Source organism: Zootoca vivipara, chromosome 7, assembly GCF_965207765.1.
Source record: "Zootoca vivipara chromosome 7, rZooViv2.hap1.1, whole genome shotgun sequence".
Classification (NCBI taxonomy): Eukaryota; Metazoa; Chordata; class Lepidosauria; order Squamata; family Lacertidae; genus Zootoca; species Zootoca vivipara.
In genome coordinates, this window is record NC_142590.1 from 3,125,631 (window position 1) to 3,149,937 (window position 24,307).

Consider the following 24,307-nt stretch of genomic DNA (forward strand, 5'->3'; position numbering starts at 1 on the left):
TTGCAAAACAAGAAATGGTGTCCACAACTCATCCGGAATCGAAAGTCAAAAGTAATAATCCATTTTCAAACAATATATCCTTTTTCCTTTATTTTCTTCACCAAGATCCAATCCAATTCCCTTATATATCCAGTCCTTATATTCAGTAGAGCTCTTGGCAGTTCAGAAATTCAAAATCGGAAGTACGTTCCTTTAGAATGAATCACAGTAGTCTCTCGCCAGCCATTTAGAGGGCTTTCCTCTAAAGTAAGTAACAACTAATTTTTCTCTTTTAGGCAGTTATTATCTTCTTAAATTCAAATGCAACTTTGGGTTCAGGACAATATTATTGCCTTCTCCGTCACACAGTGGTCAGGGGCTGACTTCCTCTTTTCCACCCCTTCCCGTGGCCCAATTTTTATTGATTTAGCTGTTCAGATTTTTTATTTTCGGTACTCACGGTACAGTCCTTTTTAGTTCCAAATTTAGAAAGAACCAATCGCTGTTGCCTGGCAGGGTCACAGCTTCATGCCTCTGAGATAGCTTTGCTCCAATGCACCGCGTTTTGCTCCTACCCCCTTCTCTCTCGGCGCCCAAAAACTAGGCAACCAATGGAAGGGGGAGCACGCTCCTGGCGTCTGCCGGATCCATGCCCCCTAAACGCTCGATTAGGGGCTTTTTCTGGCGGGTTGCTGCGCTGTAGCAGTCCCCCCTTGCCTCAAAGGCACCACGTCCTCCTCAGCTGAGGAGAACAGCACCTGCCATTGCCTCGCGATTGGCCGGAAGTCCTTAGCCTGCCCATTTCCATTTGGAACATTCTGCATATATCTGATCTGCCATATATGTGATTGTTGGCAAAACAAAGGGCTTTTTTGGATGAACTGAAAAAAGAATTTTTCTTTCTGAGGTAGCAAACCTATGACTATGTGTTCATGTTATTGAATGTTCATACAGATTGAAAGATTCTTTCTAAATAGAGAATTGGCATTATTTAACTTTCTGTGCAGCTAAGTGTTTATGCAAAAGATAGGTACCTAGTCTCTCTGCTGACATGGAAACTGACTAGACTCAAGACTGCATATCCCACATCAGTACAGTCCTTATGTTGGCAGTGAGAGGTTTTGAGGCCATTGCAATCTGAAGCCTTTAGCACATTTGAACTCCAGTTGTCAGAGACACTGAACAGACTTTTGATTTGGCTGATTAAGAGTGTTTGATTCTGTTGCTGGACATTTTGGGGATTTTAGTGTTGGCATAGAACGATGAATCCTAACCCAGGGCCCCCTGGTCTTGGGGATGATGGCAGTGAATGAAGCCAGTGCTGGATCCAAAGCCTTGCCAGTTTCTGTTGGTCAGGACCAGGAGGGTTACATTTTTTGTTCTGGTTTGTGTATTGTTAAGGTGCACCATGTTGCTGCAGCAGAAAGGCCTGGATCAAGCCCCTGGCCTGTCACTGGGCCTGTTTAGGACACTATTCCACCCCCTTAAAACAACCCTTCTGGGGGGGTGTTGTGCCAGCCACTGCCAGTGGGAACATGGCTGGTGGTAACTCCCAAACAGTGCACACCTTCAGTGACCACAGTGCCTTCAATGGCCAGCAGCGCTGGACAAAAGGACACCACTGTTATTTCCTTTCAGGAGCATGAAGGTGTTAAGAATGATTCCTAAGTGAGTAATTACATGTTGTGTACATCATATTGAGTACATCCAACTGAAAGGGAACTAGAAAAGGATTAAATCAACACCATTTGCTTTGTTTCACAATAATATTTACAGTTGTGCTTTTTAATCCAATAGGAACGCAGTCTGACACCAGCCCAGTCTTCAGTGCTTGAGAGGGGCAGTTCTGGGCTTCAGCCAAAATCTGCTCTTCAGGTATGAGCAAAATTCACCTCTGGGCCCAACTGTCAATACTTAACTTTCTCTCTTTAATTTTTTTAGTTAAATGTAAGATTGTGCTTTGCATAGTAGTCATGCAGTGCACATTGTAATACATATAAGAACAGCTGATTTAATGTAGTAATTCCATAAAATACAGCACAGAGAATTGAATTGTGGTCTCCAAACTTCATTCAGGTGGCCTTTGAAGGATGTCTTTGAAGAGCATGTAACAATTTTAATTGCTCACCCCCTTTCCATCCCTTTAAAAATCTTTAACGAAATTTTGCCAACTGCATAAAGCTGAGTGCACAGAAGTTAAATGTGCACAAATTGCAAGTAACATGTGCAATAAAATACCTATAAGCAGTGTTAGAAACTCAAATATATAAACTAATCGCCAGATCGCAACTTAAACCTAGGTTATGGATGCCACAACAGAATGTCTAGGAGCCCTTTTTCCCAATGAAATTTAGTAGTGGTAGTATTCATTTCATTTCTATACTGCTTTATATTTTAATGAAAAAAATCTCAAAGCTTTTACAGCACATTAAAACATCAAATTAAACAATACAGAATAAAACAAATTCAAGCTTTAAGGAAAATATTTCAGATTCTTCTCCAATTGTTATTTTGCTCCCCCCTTATTTTTTTACCTACTTAAATAAATACTACTTTTGTAGGGAGCCAGTAGTGTGGTATAGTGGTTAGAGTGTTGGACTTGGACTTTGGAGGATAGGGTCAAATCCCTACTCAGTCATGAAGCTCACTGGGTGATCTTGGGCCAGTCACATCCTCTTAACCTATGTCACAGGGTCATTGTAGGGATTAACTGAGGAGGAGGGTGATCCATGTACTCCTTGGAGAGAAAGGTGGGATATAAATGCAACAAATTAGTTCTTCTGCTTAGCTTCTTAAGGACCCAACCAGATGGGGATGTCATTTGCCAACCCGGCATCCTGAGATCTCCACATGGTTGCAATTGGGAATTTCTAACACTGCATATAAGAAATAAAAGAAGCAATATTATATTTAACAATCCTGCAGCACCCAGCACAGCACATTACAATTGCTACAACAGGCAGAAAAATAATTAAGTGGTCTGCCAAGACCCTTGCAATTTTCCAAGTGGTCCATGGGTGGGAGGAGTTTGGAAACCACTGCTGGCAAATATTTATTGCAGCCTTTCCTTTATTCTTTGCTTGTCAGTTTATAACGAATTGAAAAGATGCTTTTAGAGTAGTAGGTGTTTGTAGTGTCCTTAGCCCTAACATTATTCTCTGTTAAGATAAACAACTTTTAATTGAGGCACATTCTTCTGCACAGCTGCCCAACTGGGGAGAAATGAATAGAACTCAGGGATTTCCAGCAGAATTGCACATTTCTAGTTGGCATTGCTTGTGGCCAGCACTTCACTTGTTAGGCCTAACTTTAGTGTGAGACCTTCTGACAGTTCATAGATAGAAGACCCCTGTTTCAGAGTTGCTAAAAGAACCATAGAATCACTTTGCATATACATTTCTGTAGTGGGTCTAAAATTACCTTTGTTTGAGACTTTTGCACTTTTTATTTCAAAAAACATAGCATCCACTTCCAGATCGCTTGGCAGGGCCAGGAAAGCAAGGTCCTTTTCCTTCTAGGCCAACACCAGATGAGGATGAGATTTGGAAACAGAGACGAAGACAGCAAGCGGAAGTATCTGCAGCTGTAGAACGAGCCCGTAAAAGGCGAGAGGAAGAGGAGCGAAGAATGGAAGAGCAAAGAAAAGCAGCATGTGCTGAAAAGCTAAAACGGTTAAATGAGAAATTTGGCTGTGTAACAAAACCACCCCGAGAAGACCCACTGAAAGAAAAAGAAAAAGCAAAGGAGAAGGATACTGATAAGGAGAGGGAAAAAGTAAGTGAAAAGGAAAAAGACACAGTGATAGAAAAGGAAAGGGAAGAAAAAGAAAACCAAGAAAGGGAACAGGAAGCAGAGAAGGAGAAGGAGAAGGAAAAGGAAAAAGTGGAAAGGGAAGAAGCAGAAGAGAAACCAAAAGCTGAAGTGTCTGAACCTCAAGAGCCAATCACTCCACCTGTTACAGTTGAGAAGCCACAAGAAAGTGAAAGCAGCAGTAAAGAGGAGAGAGGTTTGTACCAGTTATTTTGTTTGTTTAAAGTAAGCAACCTGCTGTCTTAAACTGGAATCCTAACTATAGTACTGCCTAAGAACTGCATACTACTTTTTCTTTTGGATATATTGAAGGAAACGTCGTAAATTGTTTCAGAATGCCTCATGGGAAGCAATTCATAAATGAGATAAATAGCAACTGCATTCAGCATTTTGTAAACTAAGGCTAGAAGACAAAGCTTACTTGGTTGTGATTACATGTGCCTATATCAGTGGTTTTCAACCAGTATGTCGTGGCACCCCGTGGTGCCTTGAATAATGGTCAGGGGTGCTGCAGGCAACACTGGCCTCTGTCCCTCTTCCTTCCCTCCCTCCCTCCCTCCCTCCTCTCATGCCCTTTCCTGTCTCTGCATCCTAAAGGCTTGCACAGCTGTTTGTTGCAGCAGCGCTGGCTACAAGCTCTCCAGGTGAATGGTGCCACTGCTGCTGGCCAGGAGCTGAGGTGGCCTCGGAGTAAGCAAGCAAGTGGGCAAGGGAGCCCAGCCAGCCAGTCCACCCTAGCTCTTGCTGTTGAGAATGGACAAACAAGTGGGAGTCTGGGCGGGCAGGCACTGCGCTGGCCTTTCTGGTGCTTGCTGTGTGCATGGCCTGCCTGGGAGCTGAGTGCCTAGTGCTCATACGGAGCCTTTCCACCACGCAGGCCCAGCCGCACCCACTGCTGCTTCCTAATCTAAGGTGCTGGCCTCATGTTCACCTTGGGCCACTACATTTGTGTAGTTTCTGCCTCTCCTATTCCTCTGTTTCAGCATTGCTTTGTCATGATGTCCAATAAGTCTTTTAAAAAACCCACCTACATTAATATTTAAGATAATTGGAGTGGTTTTTGAATTTGAACTTGTTATCATCCATATTTATCACCCATGCTGCTAATGTTACTTTTCTCTTGCATTCCCCACCCCTGGACAGTGTGTCAAGCTATTTCCACCACTCAAGAAAGCAATCATAGTGAAAGAGAAAGTTCTCATGAAAGCGAGACTGATTCTGGTGCTCAGCCACGTCCTGCTATTTCTTCTGGCTATTCAAAACAGTTTCAGAAATCATTGCCACCAAGGTTTCAGAGACAACAGGTAAAAGGATAGCACTTTGAGATTAATATGTATACTTATCATTAAATTGTGGGAGATGAAGTTATGGGTTGGTTTGATGTTTTTCCCTTGCTTTTATTTATTTATGTATGTATGCATGCATGCATGCATGTGTGAGTATTTATTTATTTTGCATTTCTGCACTGTGAACTGCTGTGAGATCTTCAAATGAAGAACAGTATACAGAATTAATCATAAAACTTTTGGGGGGGGGGTTGTGATTTGTGTTTGAGGGGAGACACCAGACACCAGACAAGTAACTAAACTTTACTGTAAGATGTGGGTAACATGCAGTAGTTGGCAAGTAATAGCTCCTCTTATTCATAAGTGTTTTGTAACCTTTGCTGTTATTCAGTGATCTGTCAGCCATAGCTTGCCATCTATCATATTTAAGATTTGCAAATGTTACCATACTTGAACTAAGCATTCAAATTACTGTGCCAGATGATTCAACTGTCTGTCCACTATGTTCCTCAGTGCTAAGAAAGGCTTGTCTTCTCCATCCAAGTTTTTCCAATAATGGTCCTCCTTGTTTCCTTCTTTTTGTCCTCAGCCACCTAGTACAGCCATAACACTCCCAAATGCTAATTCCTCCTGTCCTGATTATTAGCCATGGCTAAGGTTTATGTCTATTGTCTTGGCCATATCTAGCAAACATTAACCTCATAATCAGAGCTTGTACCAATGAATTATAGTCATACCTCGGGTTACAAACTCCACAAACCCGGAAGTGTTTTCACCGCACGTGCATTATGCGCAGAAGTGGTGCATGCGGTTTGCGCAAAGCGCGGAAATTGCAGAAATTGCGCTTTGGCATGCGCAAATTGGCACTTTGGGTTATGACCATTTCGGGTTACGAACTGCGTCCCGGAACGGATCGTGTTCGTAACCCGAGGTACCACTGTACTGTGTTCAATAAGAATTGGAGCATAGCCAAAAAACCTCTGAAATCAGGTGCCTAAAACATTTTTAGGGGGGAAACTTGTTTAAAAGCAGTTTGCTATAGCTTATCAAAAATTTTCATATTTTCTCTTGCTTTATAGGAGCAGATGAAACAGCAGCAGTGGCAGCAGCAGCAGCAAGGGGTCCTACCGCAGACTACACCACCCCAGCCTTCTGCTGGCCCTGTTCCCCCACCACCACATAGACCTCTCTATCAACCCATGCAGCCACATCCCCCACATTTGGCTTCTATGGGCTTTGATCCACGGTGGCTCATGATGCAATCTTACGTGGATCCACGAATGATGTCAGGAAGGCCTGCTATGGATATGCCACCCATGCATCCAGGTACAAATCTCACCTATACTAAAGGTGTTTAGTTGGCTCCCGATTTGTTGCTCAACACCATTCAGAGTGCTGCTTTAGAGTTCTAAAGCCCTAAATGGTTTGGGACTAAGGTCCCTAGTGGTTTGCCTACTCTAATGTGAACCGGTATTACAATTGAGATCCTCCTTTGGTTGCCTCATTTTTGACTGATGGCTCTTGGAGAAGTCGCTTCTGTATTTGCACCCTGCTTGTGCATCTTACACCTTTGTTATATCCTAGCAAAGTGTGTTCTGTTTGTGTGGAATTATGGTAGTCTAATTTTGGCAATTTAATTTATTGTAGCACTAGCTGGCCCGGCCACGCGTTGCTCTGGGTTTTTCTGTTAAATGGACCCTTTTCTGCTAAATGGACCTTCAGAGTCTCCCTTCAGAGTCCCCTCACCTGCCCTGTTCCAACCCTGACTCCCCTACTGTAAGTGTCAGAAATAAGACTCCCCCACCCATGTGTGTTCCTGAAAATGTCCCCATCCCCCACTGCTTTGGCTGACTCGGGGTCCTACCTCCCCCCCCCATGGCTATGTGTTCCCCCCTCCCTTTGTTGTGCCTCATCCCTGTGCCCCCCTCCCCATTGTGAAAGGCCCTATTCTGTTTGTTTTTGCCTGTGGCCTACTGAATGGTGCGGCCTGCTCAGTTTTCCCTGCTTGGCAATGCTGCAGCCTATTGAAAAAGCTAGGCCTTGGTGCTGCAAAAGGACTGTTTTCAGTTGGTTGCCGTGGAATTTTGTGGTGTCATCTGGTGGCGCAGCTTTGGAGGCGGCAGTGTGCAATCTGCCTTTCTGTTGGATGCTGCTGGAGTTTTCAGAGCTTCTGGTGGTGACGTCTAATTTGGTCGCCACTTTTTTGTGTTTAATTGTTATTTTAGGTGTGAAAGGTGTGGTTTTTTTGGGGGGGGGAGAATTATGCCAGATCCCTCCCTGGTGGGCATGGAACGTTGTGGCCAAATTTGTTACATTACGGTTCAGCAGTTACGGAGAAGGCTGTGACCTCTGTGCGTGCAATGTGTACATTTTTACATATATATATAGATGTGGTGTGTTTCACTACATCTGGCTGCCCGGTTTATTTTGTAGATGTTTGTTGTTGTTGTTGTTTAGTCGTTTAGTCGTGTCCGACTCTTCGTGACCCCATGGACCATAGCACGCCAGGCACTCCTGTCTTGCACTGCCTCCCGCAGTTTGGTCAAACTCATGTTTGTAGCTTCGAGAACACTGTCCAACCATCTTGTCCTCTGACGTCCCCTTCTCCTAGTGCCCTCAATCTTTCCCAACATCAGGGTCTTTTCCAAGGATTCTTCTCTTCTCATGAGGTGGCCAAAGTATTGGAGCCTCAGCTTCACGATCTGTCCTTCCAGGGAGCACTCAGGGCTGATTTCCTTAAGAATGGATAGGTTTGATCTTCTTGCAGTCCATGGGACTCTCAAGAGTCTCCTCCAGCACCATAATTCAAAAGCATCAATTCTTCAGCGATCAGCCTTCTTTATGGTCCAGCTCTCACTTCCATACATCACTTTGTCGGCAAGGTGATGTCTCTGCTTTTGTAGATGTAGATGTTTTGTAGATGTTTACTGACTGCTAAATTAGAGGGTTGCTGCTTTTATGTATTGTTGTTGTTTTCAAAAGGGGTGGTTTATGTCTGTTTGCTGTTATCCCAGTGGTCTAAACACATTTTCTTCTACGACTACATGATGGCTGATCTCTAGGGATACCTCCTACCTCCCTAAAGTCTTTTCTCCTGCCTTTATAGTGAATGAGTTCCAAGTCTGCACTGTTCTGCTGATTTTAATCTGATTTGTGCAAGGTTCCCCTGTTGCAGACAAGGGAGAGAAAGAAAACAGCAGTAGTGAACACTGTTCTTTCGAGACTGAGCTTATTCCTGGCCCACAGTTCTTAGGGCTATGAGCAAGCCTCACAGCTACGTTTCATCATCCCCCTTCCCTTTTGCAAATAATTCAACAGAGGCAGGAGGAATGGATAAGTGCATTTAGGCTTGCCTTTACAACCTTTGTTCAGGCTCATTGAGCTCCCAGTCCCCGCTACCTTTTTTTCATCTGATCTTTTCCCCCCTCTTGGGATTTCTGCATGTTTATTTCTCCTCTAAGTCAGTTGAACCCATTCTTTGAGGGGCATATAGGATTAAGTGTAGGCAAAGTCCTGTGTACATTCCTTTGAAATGTTTTTTCGGTGATGCACAATGGAATCCTGCCACCTGACCTGTTCTTGGGATGATTAAGATGCAGTGGTACCTTGGTAGTTTAATGCCTTAGTTGTTGAAAAAAATCAGCTCCCGAACATCGCAAACCCAGAAGTGAGTTTTCTGGTTTGCAAATGTTTTTTGGAAGTTGAATGTCCAACACAGCTTCTGATTGAGTGCAGGAAGCTCCTGCAGCCAATTAGAAGCCGCACCTTGGTTTTGGAACTGATCCGGGAGTCGAACGGACTCCCAGAATGGATTAAATTTGAGAAATTGTAATTCCAGAGGCTTCTTCCTGTTCCCAACCCCTCTCTGTGGGTTGGAGGCACTTCATTGAGGTTCTATCCAGCTTAGGAAATTGCATTGTCCATGGGCACAGTCTATCAAGAAAATTTTGTTGTGGAGTGACTTTTCTGAGGCTTGTAAAGTTTTCTTAAGTACTGTGATGTATGCTAGTGAGTGTACAAGCCTCAGAAAAGTTACTCCACAACAAAATTTCTTTGTGAGTGGAAAGTTTTCTAGTAACAGCTTCTAAATTTAAAAATTCCATTTGTAAGATCATCTTGATGTGTAGGGTTCTGACACAACAGAACACTGTGACGAGTGCAAGGAAATGCCATTTACCTTCCCATAGCAGTGGTATGCTTTCAAACTGCTAGGTTGGCAGAAGCTGGGACAGAGCAATGGGAGCTAATCTCGTCACATAGATTTGAACTGCTGGCCTTCCAGTCAGCAAGCCCATACCTTTCAGTTACTTTTTTGAGCTGTATGGTTTAACTTCTTAATTTCAATATCTCCATTATAGGAATAATACCTCCTAAGCCACTTCTAAGAAGGGACCAGATGGAAGGGACAGGAACTGCTGCGGACTCTTTTGATCATGTTACTCGATCAGCAAGGGAGCATGCTATTCCTCTGCCAGAACCGCGCATGGTGTGGGGGTCAGAACCGTATCCTCATGCAGAGCCTCAGCAGACTAACAATCCCCCCAAAATCCTAGAAGACACTGAAGATATAAGGTAAGCTTTGGGATTCTCTTATTGTATTCTGTTTGTCTTTTTCTGCATTATCCTATTGCATCTTGTGCATTTCAAGCATAAGCCCGCACAGTTCACATACCATAAAACAGGCCTAGGGAATCTCTGGCTCATGGGCCAAGTTAGATCCATCTAGGGTTCTAATTTGGCCCACAAGGTTGTTTTCCTCAAACCACTTCCTGTTGCGTAATACCAGACATATGTGATGCAAGTTGTTATATAGGTAAGGATGCAGCTGCAAAGGAACAATTATGAGTTTAAAATGGGCTCCCACTTGTTCTTGTACAAGGATAGCTCACTGATAAGGAATCTCACTGGGATGTGTTGCACTAGGGAGTTCTAGATGGATGCACCTGAGGGGTCTGAAGCTGAAAGCAAGACATTTGAATGTGTGCTTGCAGCTGTTTGGTGTTCACAGTGCAAAGGGACTCACTTTCAGTGGGGCCTTTTGAAGTTGTTACCTGATGTCAGCTGTCAAAGTGGTCTTTGGGGGAGGTTGGGATCTGGCCTGCAGACAAAGCTTGTGATAGTCCAAGTGTGTTGAGCATAAAATCCAATAACCAAGGGGCAACGCTGTTGTTTGCAAATAACAAATGCCTTGCTTCAAGTTGTAAGACTATATTAGGGACACATTTGGGGGCACAAAAGGTATTTCTCAAATAGGTAGTTTATGTTCTCTCTCTAGGGATTCATTAATCCGCAGTATACAAGGTTGGACTCTGAACATAATCTTGGTATCTGCTCTGGCTTTGTACACTTTCAAATATGAAGGTATACAGTGAGCTGAGTTTTTTGCATGGTAGACGCTCAGTAATACAGGTAGAACATTCAGTGCACCTCATATATTTTATTGAATCTGAAGTGACCGGACAGAATGATTCCTCCTAGTTGGCTGCTTCTGGGGTTTGTTAGTGCAATATTTTTTTTGGGGGGGGCACTATTGGCATGGCCAATTGTCAGGTCAGGGATGATGAGAGTTGCAATCCAGCAACATTTGGAGGGCCAAAGGCTAGCCACCCCTGTTTTAGCCTCGTCCCCACCACAAGTTCATTGGCTAAAATACTCTCAGAAATGATTTTCTGTCTCTTGTGAACATTGTATGAGCTAATCCTACAGCAGTTGTCCTGCATTCTTTTTAACATGTTTAATATAGAGAGACTTTGATAGGACTTCAACTTAAATTGTGGCTTCCTTCTTTTAGGCCTGACACACTTCTGGATCAAGAACACATAACTGTTCAAGAGGTTTACTCAGCAGAACAGATTCATTTGGACTCTCAGACAAAGGTGGACTTCTTCAAAGAACCCAGTGAAATGAGTGTACAGAAGACTTCAGCCAGGTCTTTAGAAGATGCTCAGCCTCACCAAAGTGACACACCTGCTCCTGCACTGAGTTTTGAAGTAACTGCAGAAAATGTCTCCCAAATCTCCAAGGAAGAAGAAATACTTGTAGAAGAGAGCAATATTTCCCTGAAGAGCATTTCTCATGGGTCAAGCCATTCTCTGAAATCTGAAGACCAAGCAAATGATACACAAGCAAATGTTCCCAAAGTCACCAGCAGACACATTGAGCCAAAAGAACCAATTCTTGAAAGAATAGATAGTAAACTGAAAAAAGAAGTCTTTGTAACTAATAGGCTGTCTGAAGGGCCAAAGCCTGAAAAACCCTTTAAGCCTAAATCTGAAACTAGGTGGGGTCCAAGACCAGGTTATGGGAGAAGAGAGGAAGGTAGTGATAGGCCAGTGAGAAGGTCTGGTCCTATTAAAAAGCCTATCCTTCGAGATATGAAAGAAGAGCGTGAGCAAAGAGAAGAGCGTGAACAAAAGAAGGAAAGAGAAGGAGAGAAACTGACAAATGAGAGAGCTAGCAAGATTGAGAAAAAGGAACAGGCTCAGGTTCCACCTCCCAGGCTAGAACCAGAGAAGACCACCACAGGTGGTAAAAAGGCATTGCAAAGCACACCACAAGCTTCAGACTGTACAGATGCTCCTGTGCAGTCTACAGTTACACCTGCTGTGCAGCAGCCTCTCATTGTCCAGCAGCCTCTCATTGTACAGCAGCCTGTACCACCAGCGTCTCAGCAGCCACCTGCAGTACAGACATCTCCACCCATAGCTCCACAGCTGCCTAGTCCACAAATTGCTGTTGAGCTTCCATCCCTTACTATCCAGCAGCAACCAGTTCAGCAGCCTGTCAGCACAACAAAGGAAGAAAAGCAGCCAGAGAAAGTAATCAACAAAGAACGAACTGTAGAGAGACCTCGTATGGAAACTAGACCTGTGAGAAGAGAACCTGGTTTGCCTCCCAGAACATACTGGAAAGAAGCTAGGGATAGGGACTGGTTCCCAGACCAAGGATACAGAGGCAGAGGACGTGGAGAATATTATTCTAGAGGACGAAGCTACAGAGGTTCTTATGGAGGCAGGGGTCGAGGCGGAAGAGGCCACAATAGAGACTATCCGCATTACAGAGACACTAAGCCTCGAGTGGAGCACGTGCCTTCCGGTCCTCTTAGGCAGCGAGAAGAAAGTGAAACCCGTAGTGAGAGCTCCGATTTTGAAGTCGTTCCAAAACGGCGAAGACAGAGAGGCTCAGAAACTGACTCTGACAGTGAAGTGCATGAAAGTGCAAGTGACACCCTTCTTTCAGACAAGGACAGCTTAAGCAAAGGCAGACACCCAAAGAGAGAAGAAAAGACAGATGTCAAAAAGCCTGCAAAAGCCGTATTGTCTTATAAACCTGAACATAATATCCGAGGGGACAATAGGGTTTTAGACAAAACTTATGGGAGGGAAGATGAGAATAAACCCAAACCAGGTTTTCTTCCTAAAGGAGAACCTTCTAGACGTGGCAGGGGGGGCATGTTCAGACGTGGGGGTAGAGATCCAGTTGGCCGTCCACCTCGGCCATCTACTCTTAGGAAACCAGGATACAGAGAGAATCAGTGGAACCCAAGGCAGATGGATCCCCCCAAACTTGAAGATGGGGAGCCTCCACAAAGGCATGACCATTATGGTTCTATATCACTGGATAAAAGGCCACCTGCAAAGTTTGAGAGAAAATTTGATCCTGCTCGGGAAAGGCCTCGAAGGCAAAGACCTGCACGACCTCCCAGGCAAGATAAGCCACCACGCTTTAGGCGTCTAAAAGAGAGAGAGGCAGCATCAAAAATAAGTGAAGTCACAACCAGCTCATCATCAAGTGCTGCAATGAGTAGTGCAGTTAATGAACAGCCAAGCACTACTTTGGAGGTGTCCGGAAGTAAGACACCAGACTTGTCCAATCAGAACTCCTCAGACCAAGCAAATGAAGAGTGGGAAACGGCTTCAGAAAGTAGTGATTTCAATGAGAGGCGTGAGAGGGATGAAAAAAAAATAGCAGATGTTGCAGCACAGGCAGCTGTTAAGACTGGGGAAAACACACTAGCCCCCAAAAGGGAAATAGCCAAGAGAAGTTTTTCCAGTCAGCGGCCTGGAATTGATCGGCAAAATCGTCGTGGAAATAGTGGACCACCCAAATCTGGACGAAACTTCTCAGGGCCAAGAAATGAAAGGAGAAGTGGCCCTCCAACAAGAACTGGGAAAAGGGGGTAAGTATGTTTGTCACTGGAAGATTGATGCAGAAATTTCATTCAATTACTGAGTTCACTGGAAACTTAAAAATAGGTTCGATTAACCAAATTGGTTTAAAGAGTTATGACCATTCAGTGGTTTGAGTTAACTAGCTTTGATAAGTGGTATCTAATGATTGTAAAATAAATGGAAAATTGAGGTGATAATTATGGATAGAGACAGAAAGCTGTGAAGAGCAAACCACCATCCAGCAATTATGCTTGCCCCAAATTATTCTTGTCTCCGGCACCTGTAACCCCAGCTGCTTTTTACCTTTTTAAAGTTTATTTTCTCATTACAAGTTGTGGAATTGAGTCACTTACTCTTTTGTGTTAAAATCTGGTGAGGAATTATAATTTTCTGCACCAGTTCCAGGTTTTCCCAAACTACCGTACTAAAACAGAATCTCTTTAGCTAACCAAATATGGCTTCTGAGCTTGAGAACCTTTATCAGTCCTTGTAGCTCAGTGTAGGCAGAAGAAAAACAAATCTGTGGGTCATATCCAATTAAATTATACAGTCATACCTCGGGTTAAGTACGCTTCAGGTTGAGTTCTTTTAATTTAAGTACTCCACGGACCCGTCTGGAACAGATTAATCCACTTTCCATTACTTTCAATGGGAAAGTACGCTTCAGGTTAAGTACGGACTTCCAGAACCAATTACACTCATACTTCGGGTTAAGTACGCTCCAGGTTGAGTACCGTGTTTCTCCAAAAATAAGACACCGTCTTATATTTATTCTTCCTCAAAAAAAACATGCAGCGGCTTATTTTCAGGGGATGTCCTTTTTTTAATTAAGTATGGTACAGTTTAACCTACAAGGTTAAACTGCCTATCACTATGGCTTATTTTCTGGGTATGACTTATTTTCGGGATATGGCTTATTTTCGGAGAAACACGGCACTCCGCAGAACCGCCTGGAGCGGATTAATCCACTTTCCATTACTTTCAATGGGAAAGTTCACTTCAGGTTAAATACAGACTTCCGGAACCAATTGTGTACTTAAACCGAGGTACCACTGTACTGTATCTGAATCAACACATCTAGAGATCCCTTTCTTGCCATTAAAATAGGCTATACTCAAAACAAGTGTCTATAGGGACAAAGATATCTGTCTTATGCAGAGTCGGAACATTGGTCTATCTAACCCAAACAGACAGACAGTTGCTCCAAGGTTTTTAGGCAGGAGTTTTTCCCAGCTGTTTCCACTAGGACATGTCAGGGCATGCAAGGCGTGTGTTCTACCACCAGGTTTGCCCCCCCCCCCGTAAAATCCCCACTTTTGATATTTTCAGGGAAATGCCGATAGCACTCCTGTAGTTAAGTTCTGCCTCTAAATTTTTGTTACACAATTTCACCCACTTAAGTTTTGAACTAGACCAAATGCAACTCCCATCAGTTTTTCTTCCTATAACTTGGTTATAGGCTCTTTGTCATCTTTCTACTTCCTTTGTCATTTCTCAGTATCTTTTCTTAATTCATTGTGATGCACAAAATGGAGTGTGTTAGCTTCAACTAAAGTCTTAGTAAAGTTCTATGTAGCTCTATCTCTCCCTTCTCCACCCTTTGCTACATTGCTATCTCATTTTGTGTTTATGATACAGACCATTTGAGGAACAAGCTGCAGTTGTGATTAGTGCTGAAACAGTTGGGAGCAGTTTACATCCAGAAGAAAGTGGGAACAGTGCTGCTGCGCTGAAAGCTTCCAAAGATCCCAACATCAAGAAGCGAGAAGAGCCGAAAGCTGGTCCAAAGAAAGTGAAGGAGAAAGTGGATGCAATTTCTCAATTTGACCTTAACAACTATGCAAGTATGTACTGGAAGCTCCTCTTAAGAATCTTAAATGTATTACAGGCGCACGCACACACACACACACACACACTTACGTGGGGGTTATGTTCCGAGGCACTGCACACATCAGTGAAATTGTGTATATTTGAAACACCATTGGAAAAAGCCTGCAACCCCCCATTCCACCCTGCCCTATTCTGCTTCTTGTGTGACTTTTTGGATCACTTCCTGAACGTGCATAAATGGGTCTGCAGTATAATAGTATTTTATTTTATTTTTTTCTGCCATTTGAATCAACCCCACAGATGATGGCTTCATTAATTTGAATAGGGGTTAATTATAACTAAATTTTGGACCTTCATTACAGGTGTTGTAATTATTGATGACCACCCTGAAGTGACAGTAGTTGAAGATTCCCAGTCCAATTTGAACAATGATGGTTTTACTGAAGTGGTATCAAAAAAGCAACAAAAACGCCTGCAAGACGAAGAACGCAGGAAGAAGGAAGAGCAAACAGTGCAGGTTTAGTATCATATGTATCTCCTCTCTCTGTCCCAGGCATCTTTTTTGTACACATAATATGTGCATATGCAGTGCGTTCCTGCCCTCCATTGTGAGCTCACTTGCATGAATAACTCAGTAGCAAGATTTCTCTAAAAGCACTGTTCACTTGAGCTGGTTACTTTCTGAAATAGTCTTATTCCATGGGTGTCAGCCTCTCAGGCTACCCACAAACTTCAGTTCTCACAGAAGAATACTGAGTTGCTCAGTTTTGTATGATGCAGTTATGGTGTTTTTTAAAAAAAATGTAGTGAATTTCTTACTTATTTGACAGGAACCCTGATTTATTTATTTATTTTCTGGCCCTTTGGTGGAGGCTGAAACAGAATAAATAAATAAACTTTCTTCAAAAATGTCAAAACCTGTGGTGGAATTTGTAAACCTAACCCTTCATGGCAACACATTTCAGTCTTGTATTACTTGCCCATTTTCATTGGTGTTATTTGGGAAGTCGCTTAAATGCCAGTTAGCGCTAACAGTGCTTCCTGATAGTCATTAAAGGTCTGGTGTTCCAGCTCTGAGCAACACGTGCTACTTGCAGTTCATGGCAGATTTCTCAATATAGCTCTAAGATCAAATCCTTTGCTTGACCAGCTGAGTGTTCTCAGGACTGAGGGCTTCTCCACACTTCCTCTTATCCTGCTGCTTTCCCATGTAGAAAACTGCAAATAGTTCTTTGGCACTAAATTGGAGCAAACAACAATTTGGACTTTCTCCGATTTAGCACTAAAAACTGTGTTTTCCCTGGGCAAAACAGGGCAAAAAGGTATTTCTAAATATATTTGGCAAGGGGAAAAACTGAGAATAAAATATAAAATATTGATAGATGCAAAAGAGAGAGGAGGTTTTTCCCTGGCAGATATGAGACTATACTGTGAAGCATCCTATCTTTGTTGGTTGAAGGAATGGATGACATTACAGAATTCATGTATTCTATTTTTGGTTGGCACACTTATTTATGATATGAAAAGGTGTAAGTACATAAAGGATTTACAAATCATATAATTAGGAAAAATATGTGTAGACTATGGGATAAATGCAAAAATCTATTAGAGGTTAAAACACCACTATGGCTCTCTCCGTTGGAAGCTATAGCGGTAAAGAAAAAATATGATGTTCATAAACCGAGGTTCTACTGTATATTTAAAGTAGATGAATAAATGAACGAATTAAGTTAATTTGGATATCCAGAAAATATAAAAAATAAATTTAAGGGAGGAAAGCGGAGGAAAGAAGTCAAGTTTTGAAATATTAAAATGGCTGTAAAATTATTGAAATGTATAAAATTGAAAATCATAAATAATATACATAAAGGAAAGGAACAGGACAAGGGGAAAACCACTCAGGCCTGTGCTTTCTAAGCAAGGGACAAGTGGAAGTGTGGATGAACCCTGACTGACCACCAGAGTGCCTCAGGAGTTCACAATCAGGATATTATGAGAATTGAGCCCATTGCTATATTGGCACTGAAAATAAGGAATCAGTTTTGCAGCTAGTAGTAGCTAATTGATGTACTTTCATCCATAGGTTCATCCAATCTTTATTTTAGAGTGACTTACTCCTAGTGGATATCATATCAGTGGCAATAGGTTCCATAGGTTAAATTGTATATTGTTTGCAAAAAGTACTTCATCTTGAATGTGCTTCTTGTCAATTTTAGTGGATGACCATTTTATATTGAGTGTAAATCAGTGTTCCTGCTTACTTTCTCCATATGTCTTGTGATTTAATAAACCTTTTATAAAACCTTCAATTTTCCCTATTGTAGCTTTAAAAAGCCCAACTGATGTATATGGGAAAACAAAATATCTAACAGTTCTTTGGAGCAGAGTTTCCATTTCAGCTGTTCTGGCAGATAAACTGCAGGCTCTCTTAACAATCTTACATATTTTTAGGTCTGGACCAAAAAGAGTTCAAATGAAAAAGGAAGGTGTCCAAATTCCAAACTACCACCCAGGTTTGCCAAAAAGCAGCAGCAGGCGACAGCAGCAGCAGCGGCCGCCGCCGCCACTCAACAGATTCAGGCTCAACCACAACTCACACTGCCGTGTGTGTCTCAGATTCCAAGTCCACAGACTTCAGTTCAGCTGCAACCACAGGCAACCTGTGCAGCAAACAGCAGCACCGAGTATACAGCAACAAGCAAAACTCTTCAGAACACACCATCTCATAATGCTGTAGGAACCGAATTATGGGATAATAAAGTGCCCCCTACAACAGTCCTCAGTGACATCTCAAAAAAATGTAAGCAAGCCATTTTCCCCCTCCTAGTAAGACATGCAAGAAAAAAATGTGTGCTTGAGATCTTGGGTAACAAACAACCTTTCCTGGGCACCTGAGTTACTCCTGGATTGATGCTTTGGATCCTCCACATAGATAAGCTGTCCTGTGAAGTGATTTATAATGATGGAGAGCTGCAAGGCTTGTCCACATATACCCAGGCTCAGTCCTCCTTTCTCTGACGTCACTGTTCTTATGTATGGGTAGGACTACCCAATGTTTGTGAAAACATTTACTGCCTGCCATTTGCCCTTTCTGTAGACACTTTTTGAAAGGAAATTGTTGAGAATTATTTACTGCTATGACATATCTTTGTTCATTTGCATTGCAGGGGGTTGGACTAGATCACCCTCAGAGTCTTTTGCAACTCTACAATTCTATGAGCTTTTTCTCTTACCTAGGCTAATGCCAGTAGGTATTTTTAGGCATTTCAGCTTTAATCAAAAAATGAAAAGCTTACTGTATTTGATCTTCCCACAAATGCCAACCACCTGAACTTTTGATTTATTTTCATTGACCTCTACTACTTGAGAGGAAGATGTAGATAATATAGAAATCAATCTAGAAGCAATAGAATTGCTGAACTCCTAGCACACGCTTTATTAATGTGTTCTTTGTGAACAGATAACTGGGATACTTTGCCCTGAATGTTCTCTTACCATTTCATGCAATATGTTAAAATATTTTGAATTCTTAGCAAGCAGCATGCTGCCTTGCACTAATTTTATGTAAGTGGTGGGGGGAATCATAGTTTGCAATTAGCACTTAATACTATCAAATTTTGTTCTAATTCCACTTTGTTCTCTGGACTTTTAGTGGGACCCATTAGTCCTCCCCAGCCTCCTTCAGTCAGTGCATGGAATAAGCCTTTGACATCGTTTGGATCAGTTCCATCTCCAGAGGTAATGAACAGACATGTTTTCATCTATTGTTAGCTGTGTTCTACCGGTAATTTGTCAGTGGCTGGAAGAAAAAAGAGCAAAACACATTATCCATTATCCATTTTGTCAAATGGGTAACTAGTTTAGTTTTCACAGGTAAAACAGCCATTACTCGTTAGTAGGAAGCTAGCTTACAGGTGTTACATCTTCAAACCAATATCTGATACCTTAAATAAAACCTGATCGATATGAAATATAATCTTCAATGGTTGTAATATAAATTTGCTGATATCATTAGAGCTATGGTGAAATACTTAATTGAATGTTGCAGTATGGAACAAAAGTGTGCCTGTGTTAAACTAAACTTTCTGGGACCCTTACTAGGGAACAACAGTTGGGCAAGAAAGTGGAATTGATTTGGGAATAGAAACTATTCAGTTTGGTGCTCCAGCATCTAGCGGGAGTGATAGCGAAGTTGGCCCAGTTTCAGAGAAGACCTCAGAGAAGCTTCTTGAACCAAAGGAGCAAAGGCAAAAGCAACCCCGTGCAGGACCTATAAAAGCACAGAAGGTAAGTGAAACTCTCCAACCTTCGTGAACTACAGAAGCATTTTAGAAGCTGCATTTTTGTGGCCATGTGTTCCACCAAGAGGGAAATATAATCAAACTTCTATGCTTCTGTATCCTGGTTAACATATTTCTCATTTTTTTTGGGGGGGGGAGACTGAATATTTGTGTGAGGTGCTCACAAAATCAACTGCCACATGTTAAAAACTGCTGTGATTGCTTGTTGATATAACTGAAACAAATTAATTCACTCCAGAATCTATACATTTATCTAGGAAAAGCAAAAATACAACTTAAGACAGTGGAGCATCAAGAATACCTAAATAAGGAAATAATAGAAGAAGAAAAATAGACAATAATTAAAAAATTATAAGGCACCAGAAATTGCTGCATTTCCAGGAAGCTTGTATAATAAAAATTGAAACATACTCTCTTACATTGTTTATTGGAATAATGAATTGCAATCCAGTACTGTACTTCACTCCTGTAAAATATGAATTATAGCAATTCCCAAAACTAGCAAAAACGTAGGATGTGTGGATTCCTGTAGATCCCAGTGCAAATCTAACCTAACAGAGGTACAGATACATAGCTTCACCTACCATGTTTTCAGTGGCGGCGGCAAAGAGAGCATATAATCACTGAATGCCCAGCAGAGTTTTACAGAGTAGCAAATTGACTTGGTCCAGACCGGTATTGTTTCATTAACCATTCAATAGCTTACTGTGAGAGATTTGTGAATCCCTTTATGGGCAAAACCACTCGGATCTATGCCAAACTTTATGCCAGAGCATGCAGCCTGTGGAATAAGTTTCTGTTGTAGCCTGAGGACATGGACAGGACACAGTAGTGAGGTTGACTGTGTGCCCTCTTGATCTCTGCCCGTGACTGGTAAAATCTAGTAGCAGGGATTGACTAGACTGGGGGAGTGGTCAAAGCCTTCCTACAATGATGTGAAGCATCTTGAAAGAGGGAGTATTGCATACCTTTTTAAACCTTCCTCCATCCAGAAGTTTTAGAAACTACCACCCAGTCTCTAAAATTCCATTCATGGCAAGGTGACAAGAGAGTGGTGACCATCCAGCTGCAGTTTGACTAAGAGGAAGCAGTTACAGTATATAGATCTAACTAGCTGGCCCTGTGACACGTTGCCATGGCTAATCCCTGTGACTGCCACCACACTGTGTTGATCCATGACGTATCCCACCCCCTCTTCCCCCCACCCCCGGGACATCCCTGTGACTGGTCCCACCGTGTCCTGACCTATCCCGTCCCATCCCCCCACAACCCCCACCCAGGTGAGTCAGTACCTCCATTTGGCCTAGTCTGTAAAGGCTTCTGCCTAGTATGTAAATGGCAGCTGAGGTGCTGTTGACAGGGAAGGTTCTACAGGTGTAGTACTAGTATAGCTGCCGCTAGAGGGTTCTTTTCCCAGAATGCATTTTCGTCTGGGTGGTGTGTTTTGAAACACAGGGTTTTGGGGTTTTTACATGGCACAGGTGTGATATCTGTCTTTGAAAACGGTATGGGCTTGCTCTCATATTCACATGCGGCATTGTGTCAAAATTTGAGCGCAAGCGGTTTTGGTGAAATGTGGATACTAACAGACATGGCCAGTTTACATTTTTATATATATAGATAGATTGTGTCTGGTTTCAGCTCTGAAACAGCCTTGGTCGCCTTGGTTAATGATCTTTATAGGAGAGAGTCGGGACACGGGTGGCGCTGTGGGTTAAACCACAGAGCCTAGGGCTTGCCGATCAGAAGGTCAGCGGTTCGAATCCCCGCGAAAGGGTGAGCTCCCGTTGCTCGGTCCCAGCTCCTGCCAACCTAGCAGTTCGAAAGCACCTCAATGTGCAAGTAGATAAATAGGTACCGCTACCATGGGATGGTAAACGGCATTTCCGTGTGCTGCTCTGGTTCGCCAGGAACGGCTTTGTCATGCTGGCCACATGACCTGGAAGCTGTATGCCGGCTCCCTTGGCCAATAACGTTAGATGAACGCTGCAACCCCAGAGTTGGTCACGACTGGACCTAATGGTCAGGAGTTTCTTTACCTTTACCTTTATAGGAGAGAGTATGGGGAAATAAAACTGTTGGTTTTCCTTGACCTCTCAGTGGCTTTTAACACCATTGGACATAGTGTCCTTCTGGAACAAGTCTCAGGGGTGGGAGCTAGAAGCACTGTATTATGCTTGTGATTCTACCTGCAAGTTTGCTATCAGAATATAGTACTAGGAGACCATAGTACTCCAAGTACTCAACTCCACGGCTTTTGAGCTGTGAGAGACTTCACAGGTCTGTTCTGTCTACTGTGCTATTCAGCATGCATATGAAACTATTGGGGGCTTTTATCTGAGAATTTGGAGCACAGTATCAGCATGCTGATGACACGCAGTTCTATATCTCCATTCCATCTGAACTAGGAAGGAGGCAATAAAGGTGTATGGCCAGTGTTTGGAAGCAATTATGAGCTAGATCAGGCATCCACAAACTTCGGCCCTCCAGATGTTTTGGACTACAATTCCCATCTTCCCCGACCACTGGTCCTGTTAGCTAGGGATCATGGGAGTATTTTCTCATGTTTGTGCTTGCCACCCATTGCTGCCTTCGGAGGAAGCAATGCTATTTTTCTATTTTAAAAAAAAAGTGCCAGAGCTCACCATGAACACTTCCCTTGTTCTCTTTTAATGGTAATGGTGCCCACCTGAGATGTGCTGTATAAATAAATGATTGTCAAGAATGCTTTGATGGTGTTTCCTGCTTGGCAGGGGGTTGGACTGGATGGCCCTTGTGGTCTCTTCCAACTCTATGATTCTATGAAATGAAGAGGCAATAATCTTTTAATACATTGCATAGCTTTCAGATTTGAGTCCAATAGAAAACAAAGAGTACAAGCCTGGTCCCATTGGGAAAGAACGGTCATTAAAGAACAAGAAAGTAAAAGAGGCTCATCAAGGGGACCCTGAGGGGCAAGAGAAATCAAGCCCTACTGCAGTCAGAAGTCCAGACCCTGTTACTTCTAAAGAAGGCAAAGCAACTGCTGAACTTGGTACTGAAATAGGACCAATGATATCCGTGCCCGCATCAGAGTTTGGAGCAACTCAAAAGGTAAGAATTAAATGGAATGGCTACTTAACTAATCAGTGCTGAATGGGTGGAATTTAGATATACCTGAGTGGAATACTTACAGATATGATAAATATTCATATATAGTGAATATTCATAAATATGGAGAAGCTGGCTTCAGTAGAGCTCTTTCTATGGCCTTCATCCTAGAAAGTTTGCAGTACCCATTTTTAAAAAATGGCTATGAGTAAGTGAAGGCATCCAAGCATTTAAGGCGGCAGTTCTTGCTCAAATATTGCGTCAGGCAGCTTTTATGGAGATTTGCTTTAGTAGGAAAGTAACAATAGCTACAAGTCTCTGAAAGAAGCTGAAACAGCTTAAAGCAGGGGTAGGCAACCTAAGGCCCGTGGGCCGGATGCGGCCCAATTGCCTTCTCAATCTGGCCTGCGGACGGTTCGGGAATCAGCGCTTTTTTTACATGAGTAGAATGTGTGCTTTTATTTAAAATGCATCTCTGGGTTATTTGTAGCGCCTGCCTGGTGTTTTTACCTGAGTAGAATGTATGCTTTTATTTAAAATGCATCTGTGGGTTATTTGTGGGGCATAGGAATTCGTTCATTTCCCTCCCCCCTAAAAAAAAAAATTAGCCCGGCCCACCACATGCTCTGAGAGACGGTGGACCACCCCACGGCTGAAAAGGGTTGCTGACCTCTGGCTTAAAGCTTTGTTTCCTCATACTTCTCCTAGTTCCAGAATGAAGTAATAGGGTGGAAACATCAGCGTAAGACAAAGAACATTGTTGTGTTTTCTGCATTGCTTTCACTCAGTTTCATTTGTTCTTTATTTGAAGACTTTTCAAAGAACTGTCCAAAATGTATGGTTTCATGGGCTCATAGATTCTGGTACACACAAAAATGAAGCGAAACCCTGGCTAAGCATGAATGATTGAGCATGTGGGTACTTGGAGAAAAAAGTGTGGATGCTTTGCTCCTCCCGTGGTCATGTTGCTGCCATGCTACCCAAAGCTAAGCCATTGTTTCACCTAGCATTGCATCCTAACCTAATGACAGGGCCAAAGTTTCCCCTCCTCTGCTCCATATGGGAGAAGTCTTCTTACTTCTCAGTTGATGCATGTGGAAATATTCTTTCAGGCAACGTCTTGCCTTAAAATAATCAAGTATTTGAGCATCAGTTAGTCATGTAGTTAACGTTTCCTAAACCCTGTAGCACCTTAGAGACCAACTAAGTAAACTTAGTTGGTCTCTAAGGTGCTACTGGAAGGAATTTTTGTTGTTGTTTCGACTACAGCAGACTATCAACTATCAAGGAAAACAGTCTAGAACTTTAAAGCATGTTCCATGTCATGTTGTTTAAAATATTTTAGTATTTTTCCAAATAGTTTTATTCAGACTTCAGAAGAAGAAGAAAAATTGGCTTTTAACAGTCACATCTATCCACCATTGGAAAGTAATGCACATTTGTACTGTATGTTTAAACAAAAGTAATAAAGGAGGCCATTTTAGATCCTATGGCTTCGGACAATTATTGTCCACTTTCACATTGGCTAGTTTGGGTCATGGTGTTGGAGTGGGATGTGGTATATCAACTCCAGGTAGTTTAGGAAGATGTTGATTATTTGGATCCATCCCAGTTACTATTATTTGTTTGTTTATTAAATTTGTATACCACCATTCATGTGAAGATCCCAGTTCAGCTTCAGCCTGGATTTGGGACAGAAACAACCTTGATTGGCCTAGCGCTCTGCGATTTTTCAATATATTGGCCAAAATCTGTTTTGAAATCGCACCACAATAACAATTTTGACCTGGCAATATGCAGGCAATATATTGTTCCTCACATGAGGGAGAACAGGGCAGCT

At 42.5% G+C, this 24,307-nt stretch overlaps 1 protein-coding gene across 42 annotated transcripts in view; it reads left to right on the plus strand.

Moving 5' to 3' along the window:
- The window catches only part of PRRC2C (proline rich coiled-coil 2C), a 75,799-nt gene that overhangs the window by 20,264 nt on the left and 31,228 nt on the right, over positions 1 to 24,307 (plus strand). For all 42 annotated transcript variants that reach the window (XM_060276560.2, XM_088673623.1, XM_060276568.2 and 39 more), the window contains 12 exons: positions 1,777 to 1,854; positions 3,442 to 3,985; positions 4,933 to 5,093; positions 6,155 to 6,401; positions 9,434 to 9,647; positions 10,867 to 13,254; positions 14,885 to 15,090; positions 15,439 to 15,593; positions 17,528 to 17,876; positions 18,729 to 18,814; positions 19,178 to 19,363; positions 22,219 to 22,470. In XM_060276560.2, coding sequence (XP_060132543.2) covers positions 1,777 to 1,854; positions 3,442 to 3,985; positions 4,933 to 5,093; positions 6,155 to 6,401; positions 9,434 to 9,647; positions 10,867 to 13,254; positions 14,885 to 15,090; positions 15,439 to 15,593; positions 17,528 to 17,876; positions 18,729 to 18,814; positions 19,178 to 19,363; positions 22,219 to 22,470 — 4,866 coding nt within the window. The remainder of the gene's footprint in view (positions 1 to 1,776; positions 1,855 to 3,441; positions 3,986 to 4,932; positions 5,094 to 6,154; positions 6,402 to 9,433; positions 9,648 to 10,866; positions 13,255 to 14,884; positions 15,091 to 15,438; positions 15,594 to 17,527; positions 17,877 to 18,728; positions 18,815 to 19,177; positions 19,364 to 22,218; positions 22,471 to 24,307) is intronic.